At 32.4% G+C, this 18,741-nt stretch overlaps 1 protein-coding gene across 1 annotated transcript in view; it reads left to right on the top strand.

Moving 5' to 3' along the window:
* LOC129216158 (uncharacterized) overlaps nt 1-15,707 on the top strand; it is a 31,864-nt gene extending 16,157 nt beyond the window's left edge. The window contains exons 4-7 of the mRNA XM_054850325.1: nt 1,957-2,045; nt 2,272-2,398; nt 3,960-4,138; nt 10,807-15,707. Coding sequence (XP_054706300.1) covers nt 1,957-2,045; nt 2,272-2,398; nt 3,960-4,138; nt 10,807-12,111 — 1,700 coding nt within the window. The 3' untranslated portion in view covers nt 12,112-15,707. The remainder of the gene's footprint in view (nt 1-1,956; nt 2,046-2,271; nt 2,399-3,959; nt 4,139-10,806) is intronic.
* Nucleotides 15,708-18,741: the final 3,034 nt, after the last annotated feature.

Raw genomic sequence — 18,741 nt, 5'->3', positions numbered from 1 at the left:
CAACATTCTTATGTGCTTTTCAAACAAGGTGAAGTTCATCTCGGCTTTGTTGCTTGGTCTGTATGTACAAGAAAGATATTTTATGTTTTTTAAAACAGTGAAACGTTGCAAGTCTTATGATTTTTCTAATCGCAAATAAAGGTAACTTTTCTTTTTCTAATACAGTTTCACTCACAACTACTATTAAGCTTTTCTCTCTTAATTTTCTCCCAGAACAAGGTTTTTCTTTGACGATCTTGATTTTATTGAGCAGACACAAGAGAAAAAATACTATTTCTCCAACTTAGAAAATATTGTTTTGCGCATCTCTCAAGAAAAGCTGTTTCGTTTTGTGTTACATAATTAGTTAAATTGAGTGAAAACAGGTATTAGTAAAATTAAAATTGTTCATATACAGTGACAAATAATTCATGAGTTTTAAATGAAATTTCAGAAATGATAAGATTTAACTGATTAACATTGAACAGATAAAATCTCAACCGTATGAGGATGAGAAATAATTTTATATAATATTACTGTTAATGTCTCATTTAATTTATTTTTTTAATTTATATGTGCACCAAACATACATTGATTTTCAAAACGCTTTCAATAAGGTACCACATATTGCTCTACTTAGCAAATTAGCTAATGTAGGAATAGGAGGGAAGACTTTCATTTGGGTAAAAAACTGGCTGATCGGAAGGAAACAATGAGTAGTTGTAAGGGGAAATTATTCTAATTGGAGTGAGGTCTTAAGCGGGGTTCCTCAAGGATCACTGTTAGGGCCTGTTATGTTTATTGTCTTTATGAACGATATTCACAAAAATATTTCTGGGAACATGAATTGTTTTGCTGATGATGTCAAAGTTATGGGGACTGTAGAAAATGAAGAACAAGCAAATCAGCTGCAAGAGGATCTAGATCATATTACGGAGTGGACTGATAAATGGGGTATGGCTGTTAATGTTGGGAAATGTCAAGTGCTACATTTAGGGTATGGAAATAAGTGTACAAGTTATTATTTGCAAGGTTCAGTCATTAGTCAGGCAGACAAAGTTACTGATCTGGGGGTCTTAATAAGTCAGGATTTAAAGTTTAGCCAACAGTGCAACATTGCTAGCAACAAAGCCAATAAGATGCTTGGGTTCATCAATAGATCTATTTCAAACAAATCTAAAGAAGTTCTTCTGCCCTTATATAGAAGTTTGGTAAGACCCCATTTGGAGTATGCTGTTCAGATTTGGTCTCCTTATCTTAAGAAAGACATTAATGTATTGGAAAGGGTTCAAAGGTGGGCTACAAGGCTAATAAGTGGACTTCTCACTTAGATTATGATTCCAGGCTTAGAAGGCTTAAAATGTACAGTCTTGAGCAAAGAAGAGACCGAGGGGACATGATTCAGCTGTTTAAATTTATTAAAACGAAAGATGTTACGGGGCTGAAGTTTAGCACGGAAAACAGGACGAGGGGTCATTGTTTTAAGCTATTTAAATCTCAGGCTAACATGGATATTAGGAAAAATTATTATTTTAGCAGGGTAGTGGAACCTTGGAACAGCTTACCGGAAGAGGTGGTAATGAGCAAGGGAGTAGACAGTTTTAAGCGGGCCATTGATCTTCACTGGGGATTGTAAATTGACTAGGACCAGTCTAGCTGGGCCCAGAGCCTGTTACTGGTCGTCACTTTTGTATTTGTATTTCTATAAATTTATTATTTTTAGAACATTTTTTGCATATTTTATTGTTTTATGCTGCATAAATCAAGTTTAAAACACTCAATCCTTTCTTTAAGTTGAATTTTTTTGCTGTCAAAATTAATTGCTCTTTATTATATTAACAAAATTTTTTATATTTAAAAGCTTCGTTGGTGTATTAAATACTTTTTTTTTTTTTGAAAACTTGGTTTTGTGCAATTTGTGCCTTTGCTAATGATTTGTTCAATATTAAAGTAGTGTTGTTACTTTTTTTTTAATAGGGAATATTTTAGAATTAGAATCAGAAAACAATTTTGAGAAACAGAATGAATGTAAAAACTCAATATCAACTGTTAATCAAAACATGCAAGTAAGTACATATTTTTAATAAAACTACCGTAATTTCTCTTTGTTGTTTCTATTTCTATGAAATAATAACCTTTTTTATTTTTTCAGATTGTACATTTTTTTTATTAAATCAGAAGTTAAACATTGAAAACAATTTAAATTGAACCTCAAAATGTATTTCTAGGTTTTTTATATTATGCATTAATGATCATATGCATTTGATTTTAAGTTGAATTTATCTTTTACAGAATTCTTCAGAGAATGAAAATGATGTGTGTCTGAGGAATGAAACAGTTCGTCAGAAAGATAAAAGTTCCAAACGAAAATCTAGTCTTAATAGGATTGATTTTATCCACTCACCTGCTCCAAATATAGGTTTTTATCTTTAAGTCTTTCTCTTATATTTAAAGTTATCAATCATTTACTCGTACCTGGAATATAGAGGGCACTAAGTCGCAAAAAGCAAAGTTAGCCTGGAGATGAGTTTCAAATTCCTCTTTTGTGATGATTGTATTACTAGAGTGTCATTTATGGGTTTATGAAATGAAAATTTGTCGATTAAAAACCTAGTGCTAAAGTATAAGCTGAGTAAGATGGTGCTTAAATCTCGATTTTGAAAAAAAAAAAAAAAGGAAATAGTGCCCTTTGTTTTCAAATATTATGATTATGAATCAAATCACAAAGATGCCCATCCCCCCAAGAGCAGTGCCATACCCCCCCCCCCCCTCCTTCTGAAAAAGATACCTCTTAAAACATTTCTTCCCCTACAGAGTGCCCTTTTCAAAATCCCCTCCAACATGGCCCTTTCATTCTAGAGTCAGCACTAAAGAAATATTGACTAGGTCCCTCTTATCTTATTTGAATATTATTGAATTCTTGTGAAGATATGTAAAGTCTAAATATCATGCATAAACTCCACTTTCAGCAGAAATTGGAAGCTTGAATGACTTCATATTTCCTTAAATATTGCACATGATCTCTGCATATTTATCTCACAAAGCATACAATGTGTGCTTATGCTGTATAGTCCAATCTTTTTCTCGTTCAGGTTTTATCTGCTGTTTCATCTGTTTGTATTTTTCTATCCACCATACAAATGCAAAGTTATTCATTTAATTTTGTGGCTAAAAGTAGAAAAGACAAAACCAGGGATGCTAATAAAACTAACTAAAACTATGTGCAAGGTTAAATACAGTTAAATTATTTATCATTTTACAGAGGGATAAGTATCTGAGGACAAAAAGAGACCCCCTTTTTTTCTTTGTATTTACTAAAATCTATAAATTATACATTAAATGGTCTCTTAAAAGTTAGAAAAAAGAAAAACATGAAATAAAATTGTTATGTGATTGAAATGCTGGTACTTTTTGTTATAAATTCATCACTTAGCTTAGTGACTTGTTTACTTTCTACCTTGGCAAATTACTTCATCATGCTTGCTCCTATTTTCTGTATTTTCATTTTGATGAAACTTTCATTGGTTATTTATGACTCAGTATATTTGTCAAGCTAGATTGTTTTACCTGTACTTGAGCATTTAAAGTTGATTTGGTGATTTATTTTAATGGGATTTTACGGAATTTTTGGTCTTGTTTCAAAGCTTGTTTTGTTAAAAGGTCTCTTTAAGGGAAAAAAGCATGGTGTCATCAAATAAGCAGTTTGGTTGCTTTTAATTTTTTTTTCAAGTATGATGACAATCGCTAAAATGAAAAATCACCAAGATTAAAAATGCACTGTGACCAACTATAACAGAAAAGTGCCAAAATGCTTTGATATCACCACCATCAGTTTATTTTTATAAATGATACTGAACAATGAACAGTTACATGCAAACATTTGTTAATTGTTTAAAAAAGTTATTGAAGTGTTTTAATAGTATATTTCATATTCCATTTATAAATGTTCTGAATACATTATTTCTTTTTTTCTTTAACAGAAAATGCTTACTATAGGCAAAACTCAGTGAAACAGAAAAACAGTTCATCAGATGAAGGTAGTGAAGAAATCCAGGCTTTACAAAGTTTGGAATTCTCAAACAGTAATAGTAAACGAAAGCACAATCCTTCAAATGGGAATATTTCTGTCTTGAATTTGCCTGGGAGGAAAGCAAAAGAGGTAAACAAGTAGTTCGTGTATTTTATACAAATACAAATGTAACGACCAGCATCAGGCTCTGGGCCCAACTAGGCTGGTCCTAGTCAGTTTATAAGTCCCCAGTGAAGATCGATGGCCCTCTTAAAGCTATCCACATCCTTGCTCATTATCGGCTCTTCCAATAAACTGTTCCAAGTGCCCACGACCCTGCTAAAAAAGTAATTTTTTCTGATTTCCAGGTTAACCTAAGATTTGAATAGCTTAAAACAAAGACCCCTGGTCCTGCTTTCTGTGCAAAAACTTAACCCATTGACATCTTTCATTTTGATAAATTTAAACAACTGAATCATGTCCCCCCTGACTCTCCTTTGTCAACTCTATACGTATTAAGCCTATTAAGTTTGGTATCATAATCTAAGTCTGAAAGTCCCTTTACTAGAATAGTAACCTTTCTTTGAACCCTTTCCAATACAGAAATATCTTTCCTGAGATAAGGAGGCCAAAACTGAACAGCATACTCCAAATGAGGTCTTACTAAACTCCTATATAAAGGCAGAAGAACCTTTTCCCCCTAACCCTAACTTTTACATCATCAGCAAAACAATTTGTGTTTCAGAAATATTTTCATCAATGTTATTCATAAAAATAATAAACAGAAGAGGCCCTAAAACTGATCCTTGTGGAACCCGGCTTAAAACATCACTCCATTTAGAATGATTTCCCCTCACAACTACTCTTTGTTTCGTTCCAGTCAGGGTTGGCAAAAACCCAGGTTTTTTTAAAAAAGCCCATGGACCCAGGGTTTTTTGGGTTCTTTTAAATAAAACCCAAAAAAACCCAACTGAAGCTGGGGTTTTTAAAAGAAATGTGTGTTTTTTGTCTTTTTTTAGGGAAAATGTAGGGTACTTGTAGCTTATTGTAGCGTAAGTATATGGACAAAGCACAAAAATTGTCTTGGGGGGAAAAAAGAAGCTAGAAAAGTCGGCGTTTTCTGAAGAAAAGTATAAAAGATGACGAAACCCACGAATGGTGAAGTTTCAGGTTTTTTAGTTTCCATAATTACCAACAGTTAAGGCAAATTTACTTCTCGAGTGATAAAATCTATTGTTTGTTTGTTTGTTTTTAATTGCTACCTACATTTTTTTTTTTTTGCATTTTACTTTATTGTATTTCATTTTGTTATGCAAAACTACTGTAGAACTTCAAGTAGTTTAAATCCCTTTTTACTGAATTCCAGCTTAATCAAGACATTTCTTTGAATTTTATGTTGCCTGTTTTTCTATTTCTGTGTACGGAGTAAGAAATATTAAACTTTTTCGTAAGATAATGAAAAAAATGCTGTACATCCTATTCTGTTTTTTATCCGACCGATTGTAAAATCTGTTAATTTCTAAAAAAAAATATACCTTGTTTATTCAAGATTTGTGACGTGTTGGTTTGCAGAAAATAATTCACATGAAAGCCTTTTAGCTAGAGTAGTTTCCTCTGTACATTCTACAAATATTGAGAAAATCAGACGTGACAGGACTTAATCAAGATAATTTGAGTTATTTATTGAGACCAGTGAAAGAAAAAAGTTAAATATATTTATTTAAAATATTTGAAGTACTTTTTTAATGCTTTTAAGAGTTAAGAAATACTATTAAAGTTCGAAATTCATTTTTTATGTTTGCTGTCTGTAGTGAAGAACAAATAAAAAAGAAGTTTAAATTGTGAAAGTATTTAAATTAATTAATTTTTTTGAAAACAACTTAGAAAATTAAAAAAACCCAAAAGTGGGCTAAATAATGGGTTTTTTTAAATGGGTTTTTTCAAAAAAACCCATTGGGTCCAACCCAATTGGGTCCAATCTGGCCAACCCTGGTTCCAGTCAGCCAATTCCTAACCCAAAGTAAAGTTTTTCCTCCTATTCCTGCATCAGCTAGTTTGCTGAGAAGAGCAACATGCAGTATCTTATCAAAAGCTTTTTGAAAATCAATATAAACAACATCCACACACTTTTTGCTATCTAAAGCCAAGGTAACCTTGTCATAGTGCAATAAATTAATAGCACATGATTTACCTTTCCTGGAACAATACTGCAAACTAGTCAACAGACTATTTGTCTCTAAGAAATTCAAAATATTAATTTTGATCAAAGTTTCAAAAATCTTACAAACCACTGAAGTCAGACTTACAGGTCTATAATTCCCTGCATTACCTTTAGACCCTTTCTTGAAGAGTGGCGTTATGTTAGCCAGCTTCCAGTCCTCTGGCACTGCCCCCGAGTTATAAGAAGCATTGAAAATATTTAAAATAACATCCACTAATTCCTCCGCACCTTCAACTAAAATTTTTGGATAAATATTATCTAATCCCGGAGCTTTAGTTGCTTTCATTTTTTCCAAATGAAATAGAACCTCCTCCCTGGAAAACACAAAATCCTCAAGCTGTATAATAGCTTGTGTCTTGCTAGTGTCAACTGTTGAGATACAGTTATTGTTAAACACACTGGAAAAAAGTTATTAACATTTGCAATATTCCTATTGTTTTGAATTAAATTTCTATGGCCCAATTTGACTATTTCAAGCTTTGCCAAAATTAGGGTAAGCAAAAAACCTTTTAGGATTTCTGTCGATGTTACCTGCTAACCTTGCTCATATTCCCTTTTCTGAATCTGTACCAAATACTTAAAATTACGCCTTGCCTTACAATACTTTAGCCTATCAGCACTCTGAGCAGTTTCTTGAAACTGATGAAAAGTAGCTTGCTTATAATTTAAAGCTTCTTTTATCTCCTTGGAAAACCACATTGGCCAATTTTTTGTACTAACACTTTTTCTCCTAACTGGAACATAGTCCCTAACTGTTTTTGCTTGTTTTTCCTTAAATTCTTTCCCTTTCAGATCTATGTTGCTATTTTCCAATCCTGACCAAAATACCTCTTTTTAAGCTCTGCCTAAGTGCGACAAAATCGGTGTTTCTGAAGTTGGGCACAAACCTAAAACTTTCATCTCTGTAAGCTTCAAATTTAATCCAGAACCTAATACTGTTATGATCACTATCTCCAATATCCCCTACATACAACCCCTGAACAGAACTTCTTACGTCACAGAGAACTTGGTCCAAAATTACACCCTCTAGAGTTCCTTGAGTTACAACTTGATCTAAGAAACAGTTGCCAATTACTGTCAAAAACTCCTCTTCTCCGCCATTTCTGGGATAAAAATGATTCCAATCAATATCTGGAAAATTGAAATCCCCTATTATGATGACTGATCCCTTACTGGACATGTCACTAATAATACGATACATCTGTTCATCTTGTCCCTGGTTTGAATTCGGTGGACTATAAATGTTTCCAAAGCGCAATTTTTTGCCCTTTTTGCTCATCAACTCCAGCCAAACCATATCAATATCAGTTAGGTTTATGATTCATAACCAATCCATTGCAAATGAAAGTGTCTCTAACGTAAAATAAAACCCCCACCATCTCTTTTGCCTACTCTATCTCGTCTAAACAAATTATATCCAGCAATACATAATAAATCTGCATCAAATTCAGGAGCCCTTGTCTCTGTAATTCCATTAACATCCAACTCCTCATCTATAATTATTCTTTTCAATTCTTCCATCTTGTTCCTAATACTGCAAGCATTGGTACAGAAAACTTTAAGCATACATAAATTGCTTTTCTTGAACATCCTGAAATTTCCTAAAGCACGATCGTTAAAATTACTACTCCTGTTCGCCACTTTATTTCCATTTCTAGCAATGCCCGAAAAATTATCATCCACTTCCACTTGATACCTGATGCTTGAACCATGCCCCCATTCAAACTTAGTTTTTTGACTCTGAAGCCCCTAAAATTAAACCACTAACCATTTTGACCCCTGTAGAGCTCGGATGCAGGCCATCCCTAGCAATCTAATCCTGCTTACAATAACTCCATACATCAACTTTAGTAGCAGGTTCATACACCTAGCACATTGATTTAGCCAGCTCCTATGCACTCCAAACCTGGGAAGCAAACCAACCACTGGGACATTGGTCAAACGGTTGGTTGCTTTGTCCAACAGGGACTCCCATACCTTTGTAAACTCCTCATTATTACTGTGGCCTACATCATTTGTACCCACCCACAAAGTAATCATATCTTCCTTATTTAATACCCCCTTCTTTGTAGCAATCTTATTGACGTCTTTCACACGAGCCCCTGGTAACAACACCTAGTCACCTTACGCTTTACTCTCCCGACTGTATTACCCACCTCCCTTACCATAGAGACCCCTAAAATTATATCCTTATTTTTCCCAATCTGAATCTTTATTTGAAACTTCCCCCTTTATCTCTGAAATATTTGTACCCTCTACAACTGGCACGCTCCCTAATGCTAACGGCTTCCAAAGTTAGCATCCTAACTCTTAATTCTAAGAGTTCAGCACATTTCGTGCAAATATGATCCTCCTCGAAAACAGACTCATTCTCCCCCTTATACAAGCATAACATATGACATAAGTCACAAGAGACCCACCTGTCCCCCTTCTCACTCCTAACCTCTTTCATTGTGCATATAACACCCATTTCAACTCAGTGAATACTCGAAAAGGTTAACCAGAAATGAAAAAATGCAAAAAACAGAATAAATACTAAAAACAACAGTATAGCAGTAAATAAACAAACTGAGATGCCATACCCTACCAAACACCTCAATTTTGTCTTTGTCTTTTTGTTTTTTTCGTTAGCATTTAATTTAAAAGGCATTAAAGAGAATCTAACTTGCTGCATTGATAATTTTCATAAAGTTAACTATTAAGGCTACTTTAATGGAAGCCTCCATTAATTTTAGGTTGAATTTTTTTCTATTGTATAGTATTAAAATTATCTGGAACAGAAAGAAGTAATGCAGTCACATCATAAACATACTATTATAATTAAGGTTACTGTTATATATTGAAAAAATCAACCGATATCTTTTTCAAAAAATATTAGTATTTTGCCGAATAATAAGATACGAGTATTGTTGCATAACTTGCAGCATGGGACGAGACAGGTCCATCATTTAGGTGAGTAAAGGAGGGAGCAATTGTCTCCCACCTCTGGTCTTTAGAAATTGTTATATTTATAGGAATGTGGGCGAGGTTTTTATTGTTTCTGTTTCAAATTCGTTAAGTACATACCCATGGCCTGCCCTCCCAGGTAAAATGAAATGAGGGGTCTGTAATGGAAAGAGATATTATGCATTAAGTACTTAATGCAAAAAGTTTTCAATTTTGTACTTCTGTCTCTTAATTTGCTAAATAGTCAAGCAAAATTTCCAAATAAGGAAAACTTTTTGGGAGGTCACTCTGAAATCCTATCTGGGTGCCCAGGCTATGATTATCAAATTAGCAGCAGGGAATTGATCTGTTTGAAGTGGCATCATAGCCCAATCATCAAATAATAGTCTTCTATGTGAAAATATTTTTTAATGGTAGATTTCATAATGTCAGTGAAACAACACAAGGGCACGTGAATTATATAAAACAAATGAATTGACCATTTGGAAGTCTAGAACTAAGTTTTTTTGTTTCCTTTGCAATGGGTGTGAATGCACCACCAAAATGTACCTTGGCAGCATATGGTTTCAATTTGTGGGCTCACTTCTTTTTCATCACAAAATTTTCCCAAATTTTATGTAAAAATTTTTACTTTCTATTGTGTTTAAGAAACTTTTTTTAATATTATTATTTACTAGCTATTTTTTGGCAATATTTCTTCGCATAGGTTTGAGAAATAAATGTTTGGCAGGATCTCAGTATCCTTATCTCACATCTGTGGCTCAGTTGTTCTTTTTTCATGGCTGTAAACTGAATTTTCTCCAACCAGCTGCCTTTTTTGTGTCAGCCAAGTTAAAGCTTAATACTACAATAAATTTCTTTTTTACTACAGATTATGTGGGTCTACTTGTGTAATTAGTAACTTGTGTGTGAGTTTTGTGTATTTGCCATTCAGCATTCTCCCAAGCTTTTCAATTCCTAATTTGTTGTCTAAAACTATTACGTCAATGAAAGAATATCAGTTCTAAGTATGAAAATCAAAATATCACTTTTGCTTGAAATTCGGCCAATTTTCTGTATTAACTTTCCCCCACAATTTAGGCAGTGAGAAGCAAAGGGTTGTAAATGCCAAAATTAAAAACTTTATAAATGAAATCAATTCAAGTGATAGGGGAACCTCTCCTCTGCTATGGAGCTGGAAATAGTACTAGTTGGCCTGGTGGTTGATGCTACACAGCATGATTTAGAAAAAACAACAAAAAGTCTACCCAGGATCTGAACTTTAAACACTTTTTACTTAAAACTTTACAAAGCCCACTTACATCCCTTTACTTTTCACTTCCTCAGTTGTAACTAGCATCTAAAATTAAAGTGCCTTAATACTGTTGTAAGTGCATGATAAGAACTATATTAGATTCTTACACTACAATAACATTGAACTGATATTCTAAGAAGTTCCACCTGGTGTTCGTTTCAGAACCAGGTATTTTTTTAAATGTCTTTTTGACTTAAACTAAACTATGTGTTTGCAGTGAGCATTAGTTGCTCAGCATTTGGTGAGTGATGACTGTTTTGTCTGTTAAAATAAAACTTAAGCGGTAAATTATATTTTGCTTTTATATGCTAAATTGTTCATACAGGCATATTTTAATTCTGAAATGTTACTTTACAGGTCCTTCAACAAGGTTTATCAAAAGTTAGAACGAACTTACTACCTAGAACACTTCAAAATAATCATTCAAAACTTCGACAGCCTAGATGGAAGCAACACGCAACTGCTCATTCCTCTCAAAAGTTATCTCATTCAGCAGGTGAGCTTGAGACCACATCAGATTTCCCTGATAAGTGCAGCAACAACAGCATTTGCTTATCAGCTCAAGAATTTGATGTCCAAGGCTATTCTGAAATTAATTCTAAGCACAGAAACGTATCTTCGAAAAGGCATTCTGCACAATCCTTTGGAAATAATTCCTTACATTACAATGCCTCTGGTGCTGTTGGTGATAATTCTAGTCAACTTGATCAGTTAAATAATGATAAATTCAGTTGTTGTTCTGCAGAAAATGACCAAAAAAGTAGTTTGCTCACTGCAAATTGTAAATCATCTATAAATTTCATTAATACTGATTCTAAGACTGATAAAAGTATGAACACATCTAGCGAAAATAATGAAATACTATCAAAAGTATCCAGTGATCAAGAGGCGAATTTGTCTTGTCCAAAAAGAAGTGATTCAAATATTAATTGTGGCACAGTTGAAAGTTCTGATTGTCAAGATGTACATGACAATACCATTAAAATGGGCAACCTAGAAATTTCCCCTGAAAATGGGGACGACAATGAAGTTAACGTATCGGCTGATGAAAGTAATGACCTTGTAGGCTCAGATGGAGAAAGAAGACCAAGTTCTATTCTCAGGAAAAAGTTTTCCGAAGAAAGGAAAGAGCTTCACAGCATATTAAAACCACCACCTGAAGACAAGTTATCAAAAGCTCCTCCATCAATTCTAAAACATCGAGAAAGTTCTGAAGAAAAAGAATCTTGGCCACAGTCAGACCTCCACTCTATTTTGAAGAAATCCACCAGCGAGGATGAAAGTTGTAACAGTGGTCCTGACATCCGTCCTATCCTCAAGGTCAGTACAGATGATGAGTCCCCTGGGGGTTCAGTCAGGCCCCGCCCCATTTTGAAAAAACGAACTAGTTTCAGTGACGAGTGCTGCTATGCTAGCTTCCCGAGTGGTGAACTGAAGCCAATACTTAAAAAGAAAACACCACTGAGTTCAGAAGATCAGCCCAGGCCAATACTTAAGAGTAGACGGAAAAGTGAAGACACGCGATCCACATTGACGGAATTCATTGCTAGCCGTCCCAGAGCCTATTCGGCCGATATGGGTGTCAAGTTGAATCATGACACGCATTCTGAAGGTGCAGAGTTACAAAATGATTTTTATCAACAAAACTGTCATGATTTATAACAGACTGCTTTTGTTACAATTTTAGATGGCTACTTTTGAGATTATGTACATTTTTTAAACATTTAATATCTCGTGTAAATATTTTTTCATGCTTTTATATTTAAGATTTATTGTAATATATTGCTGTACCAGTTAGTATTAGAGTGTTTAAAATTTGAAATTATAGCAGTAAAATAATTTGATATGTTGTTGCTTTTTCACCTTTGACAATGTTGTTAATTAGTTAAAATAGTTTAAAAATTTTATTCTGTCTTATAGAATCCATTTATAGACTTTATTTCATGTTTTCTGTTTAGAATAGTTATTTTAAGTTTTCAAATTATATAATTTTTATCTTAATCATGACAAATTTGGGCTTCTGTAAAGTTTGAACAATTTCATCACAATCCTTTTTGGAAAGCTTTAAACTATGAAGGTGTAACTTCATGAAAGGAAGCAGACATTTTTTGATTTTGTATTAACATAAGTTATAGTGCATAAAATACTTAATGACAATTAAAATAATTACAATTATAATAAAAGAAATACAATTCTTATTTTAATTATATTATGCTTTATGTAAAATGCACACCAAAGACATATATTGCAAATCTCAAATTTTATCTTAATATTTAAGGGAAAGAATTTTTCCAGAGATTGTGGATCAAAATATGATTTTAGTCAAAAGTATGTTTATGCCTGAAATCATATTAAAGATAAAACAGGTTAGATGTAAATTTGGTAAAGGATTAATAGGGTCATTTATAATACTCTCCCTCCCTGTTTTGCAATGGTCGTGTTGTTTCACAAGAACAAAGCTGTAATAAAAGTAAGCTGATGTGTGAACTATAGCTTTAGTTTTTCAAGAAAAAATTCTTCATTCTTTGAAATACGGCATTACATAAGAAGTAATACGAATTTTTGATCAAATCAAATCTTGTACAGTAAAAAGATATACTAGTGATCTTTTCTGTTTCTTTTATAACATGACTTTTTGTTATAACCTATGCATATAGTATGAAGTTTATTACCGTTATTTTATAAGTAAGTGTATTAGTACTTTTTGTATACATATAGGACAGCGGGAAAATGCATATTTTTATAGTTAAAATTTTATATCATGCAAGTACATAAAATTTATCTTAAATGCAGCTATTGTAAAACTTAATTTGTTTTAATTAAAGTTTTCTCCTGATATGAGATGCATGACAAAATTATATTTCAACTGATGAAATTATGTTTCAACTGATGTATGTAATGTGTAATTTCAGCTGTTTTTTTTTAAATCAAAATGATTACTCACAAAATTTATTGTCGAAAAAATGTTTTTTTTTTCTTTTTTAATCAAAACGATTACTCACAAAATTTATTGTCGAAAAAATGTTTTATACAGTTTTATTAAGTGATTTTCTAAATGGTTGATTGTTTGAAAAAAATGTATTACTTAACCCTTTTGGGATGGGATAATAATATTTGGGGTTATCAAAATCTTCCAGAAGTATTCTGCATTGAGAAGGAAAAGTGCAGTATCTCAAAATTTTTCATTTCTTTGCATTTTTGTCATTTGTTGTACTTTAGCTTTATTGTACAAGCTTTTTATTTTGTTTCCTCTGAAAATAAAACTTGAAATATGTCAAATTCCAATATTTCCCTGTTGGTATTAAATCAAAAACAGGTTTCCTCAAATATCTCAAAAACTCATTTCTGCAGATACTGCCTCCCTTCCCACAGCAGTATTACTCATTGCTACATCGCTCTCTGAAACTAAGTATAAAAAAAACAAACCAAAAAAAAAAAAAAAAAGATAGAAATAAGGGTCAACATTTTCCACATATATTACATTATTTTAAAAAGTGTTATTAAGTGTAAGTTAAAAGTGTAGTTAAATCTAGTAGCAAAGGAAGATATTAATTCAGCATTTTGTCTAAAATTTGATATGTTCCACTCATTCTCAGAATAATTTTTAATGGTAAGTCATATTTGTCACACCCTGCTGAGAGATAACCTTAGCAGCTGGCCCATGAATGTTGCCTATCTTGGAAGGGTTAAGCAGTAATTGATTGAGCTCCAGTCTACCTAAGGCAAGTCTTGTTTGAACTTTAATAGATTCAGTGCAGAATTAATTTAAATCTAGAATAATTCTAATAAACTGTATGTTGATTGCAGAAGGGAGGTTTTTTTTTTTGGGGGGGGGGGGGGGTCTTGTTCATCTTTGTTATGCTTTTAGTGTATAATTGAACAAGTTACTGCTTCAGCCTGAAAGCATTGTTAACACCTTTTGGACTATCCCTACACAATTGTCTTGTATGTTTGCCAGAGTTTGTCACTGCGTTTAAGTGTAACCATTAAATATTGATGTACTGTATAAAATACAGGGTAATTCAAAAAGAATGATGGAATTTTAACGCATAGATTTAAGCAAAAATGGAACAAAAATGATGTTCCTCATGTACATTAATCATTCTTAAGATGATCTATGTGCCCCCCCCCCCTTCTGATGTCTAAACAATATAACACCTGCGCTGAAACTCCTGCTATGCACTTAGTCGAATATACGCAGTTATAGAAGCAATTGCTGCCACAACTTAATCCTACTACTAACTCTCAATCTCCGTATATTTTTTTACCTTGATCAAATCTCACAACTCAACGTTCACCCACTTCCTGTAGTCAGATTCCTTGAAATTTGAAACACGACCTCAGAGCCAATGATAATGCAATAATCTATAAACAAATAAAAGTTTTATTAAAATTTTTATTTAAGCTTTCAGATTAGCATTTTCTTAAATTTTAATAGGAATATAAATATTATTTCCACACATAGGGACTAACTTGACCTAAGTTGGAATTGACTTGATTTTTTTAATATCTATATTACTTGTTTAATTTCAAGTTTAGTGGCGGTATGAACACAGTATCCTTTCCATATACCCTGCAGGAAAAAATAGCACTGTTTGGTCTGGTGACTTAAGGGGGCCAATTATAAAGCGCTAAATCACCTCCTCCTTGATCGCCGTTTTGACCAACTGATTTTTAAAAAAAAAACCAAGAGGGACACATACAATAACATGCAGAGACAATGGAAACTTAACTACTCGATCTTTCATTCAAGCTGCACCAGATAGCCATAGGCCCATTATTCTCAAATTAATAGCCGTGCAAATCCTCACCATTCTTTTTTAATCACCCTGCCAAGTGGAATTTTGAGAAAATCCAGTTTTGTGCGTAAGTAAAGCTTTTCTGTAGCTGTAATTCCAATGAGTTGAATTTACATATTGTTAAATATAAGTTCCATTTGTTCACTTCTCCCCCCCCCTTGTTTTTGTTAAGTATTTTCAAAATTGCAGTATTGTTGAGAAAAATTAATTTTCTTCACATTTTCCTTGCATATCCTTTAAACCTGTCATATAATAGCTAAATTATGACTTATAAAATATTAATACTTTTATAGTATGGTTTTAGGTTTCAGCTAGTTCTTTTGCATCTTTTTTGGAGTGTATTAACTTTGTTGTAAAAATTACTAATGTTACCATGAATTGAAAGTGCAATATATTTATTAAAAAATTCATTTTATTTTGTATGTTTTTTGTCTTTTCAGTTTATTTCAACCTTCTCAATATTTTGTAATGACAAACGAGTTTTTGAATTAAAATGCACAAAAAATCAGTTTCTTGTCTAAAACAGACTGCTCAACCCCCACACGTAAATGTAGAATAAGTATTGATATAAATTTTGTTAGGCAGGGGTAACGAACTTAGTCCTTGTGCTTTTGAGGAGCTCTGTATTATATGAAGAACTGTTTCTCAACTTTTTTTTCACTCTTATGTAAAATGTTCAGGGAACCAGAGCTAAATTTCTAAATAGGCAAGTGGAGAATTTATGCATTTTTTTAAGTACTAAGCCAAAATATCATTAAATTTCTTTAAAAAGATCTTTTTCTATTCATTATTCATTTTTATCCATTGTTGAAAATGAGACATTTTCAAGTCGTTTTAGGCCTATAACTTCATATGCAAACCTTAGTATTCGTGCCTTGCCATGGAGGTATCCAGAGGGGAGCAGCTGCCTCCTCCCCCCCCCCTTAATAAGACCAAACGCCAATGAAAAAAATTGTTCCATTATGGTCGATTGAATTTCTGAATTTATTGATTTGTTCGGTTTTAGTAACTTTGGTACTGTCTTTGGGAGCTCATTGAAAAAGGGAAACGGGAAAGTTACTGGTGTTGAGTTACTACAGTGCCAAAAATGCTGCTCCTTCCACAGAAGTGCCCACCTGGGGGGAAGGGGGAGACTACAGCATTAAAATTTTGAGTTTTTTTAGGGGGGGGGTCTTGCTTTTTTTTTGCGGTGGGCACCCCTGCTTTCTACAAACTCCCCACAAATAAAGTGATATCGCACATGATTCCCCTCCCCATACACCTTGGAAAAGTTTTGGTATTGCAAAGTATACAATTACACAGTAAATCTAAATATGTTGCACAACAATTGTAATTGCATATCAGATTTCGTGTAATTGAATGGGTAGAATATTAAAAGTGATTTAAAAATAACTTGAGTCAGAAAAAATAACATATAAAACAAATTTTATTACAGAAAAGCAATGGTATGTTTTGCAGTAAACAACAATTATGTAACAGAGAAACAAAGCACTTAAAAAATTAAACACATTTTCAGGTAAATGTTTTTTTTTGCGGAAAAAAATAAGTACTTTAATATATCAAATACAATGCTACTATGCTGAAAAATTGATTCACTGGTGAGCTTAGAGGATCATTCGTATATATATATGTATCATATTGGTATGTTTTAGTCAGACACAATATGTCCCAGTGATACAGAAATCAGGATCAAACTGCATGGAGCATATTTGTCCTGGTAGCAGTAAAAATTTTGTCGGTACTGAAAATAGGACATTTATTTTATACTTTAATTCAGTAAAAAATGACTTTAAAATAGATCTTTGCAGTACTAAGTTTTTATTCTCTACCTTTGTAGCAAAATTTTACCCTGCTGTGTATGATTTCATTTCGTAAAATAATTTGCATGTAAGAAGCGATTTTTTTTTTCAGTAGAATAAATAGAAAATGATTAGAACTGGAAATTCCAGTGTTTTAAAATATTACTAGAGAAAAATACTAATTTACATTAGAAAAATCTTCAAGTAGAAATAGGATCAATTAATTTTCACATAATTTCATTTAAAGCATACCATGCACTGAAAAGCGATCTATGTAAAGTTTTAGTCATAAAAGCATTTAAGAATATTAAGAATTTAAATTTATAAATTTTCTTTAATTTAGGAACATTTTAAAGATTCTAAAATTTTTAGAGCATTTTACTTTTTAAGGAAAAAAAGGTAGTTAGTATTTAGTAGTCAATTTATTTATTTTGAAAATTAGCACTTTGAACAATCATATTGATTTGTATTTGAATGTGAGAAAACATGTACAATTAACTAGCGAACTATTCAGCATCTATTAATTGGCATCTAAATTTTTCAAACACAAACTAACATTTTCCAATGGGAGAAAACTACTTAAAAGTCAAGAACTGATTTCGCAGCTTGTTAGGTAGCAAGTACAAGAATAGTCTTCAGATTAAGAGAAAAAAAAGGGGTCTTAAAAAGAAAAAAAAAATGGACATGATTCATGTGTACTTAAAAAAATTTATAGCTAGTTGATTAAATTAAAAGTACCGGGACTCCTACAGAATGATTTTGTGGAGAGGCATTCTGTATAATATAAGAAGTTTAAGGATATAATTTACAGAATATTCATGATGATGTAGTTTTAGTTATTTAAAATGCAGAAAACAACCAGAGCAATAAACTGCAGATTAAAAGTGCATCCGTACAACAAATATACTAACTTACTCTTCCATATACAAACATCATCACTGCAACATTAACAATATCTCTTTCTAATTTAGCTCAGGCGCCAAATTATTTTAAACTTTCTTATTTAATTGTTGAAACAACTGTCTGAAATATTTCAAACTGATAAATTCATTTTCTTAAACTGTTATGTTGTATTTTTTACTATTAGATTAATGGTTTTAATAAAGAAATTTTTAAATCAAGTCCATTTTTCTTGTTAATATACTAACAAGATTTAAATGAGCTATAGAACTGAATTACAAAAGAACTTCCTTTAGTATAAAATTCTGAAAGTAAAATTAATACAAAAAATAAAAAACAATTTGTAAACAATACTTTATAAAGGCTCTTAATTTTAAGCAAAAAGTATGGACATTTTATTTGTTTATTTCACAAAAACAAAATAAATTTTATTTTCTGAATTGCCAAAAAAAAAAAAAAAAAAAAAACTTGAAATGTAACTATATTACAAAAGTCTAATGATGGTGTCACAGCCAAGGCCGGACTGGGTCAAACAGATTTGAGGGCTCACCGGCCTGTGGTCACAACAACCACCCCTGGTCATAATAAATAATGAAATTGTTGAAAGGTCATAACATAGAAATTTTGGGCTGAGAGATAGAGAGCTTTTGAGGTTTGAAATTTTGAGCAAAAGCTGAAGTAGATCAAATGCTATAGTTTGTGGTAGATATTGAAGAAAATATTCAGGGTGAGTCAAAACAACGTGGACAAACTTACATGGTAGATCAGTCATACAACAAGGATCAAAAATCGTA

The sequence above is a fragment of the Uloborus diversus genome, chromosome 2 (assembly GCF_026930045.1).
Source record: "Uloborus diversus isolate 005 chromosome 2, Udiv.v.3.1, whole genome shotgun sequence".
NCBI lineage: Eukaryota > Metazoa > Arthropoda > Arachnida > Araneae > Uloboridae > Uloborus > Uloborus diversus.
The sequence above is the reverse complement of the archived record's forward strand: the minus strand, read 5'-3'. Positions and strand labels throughout refer to the sequence as shown.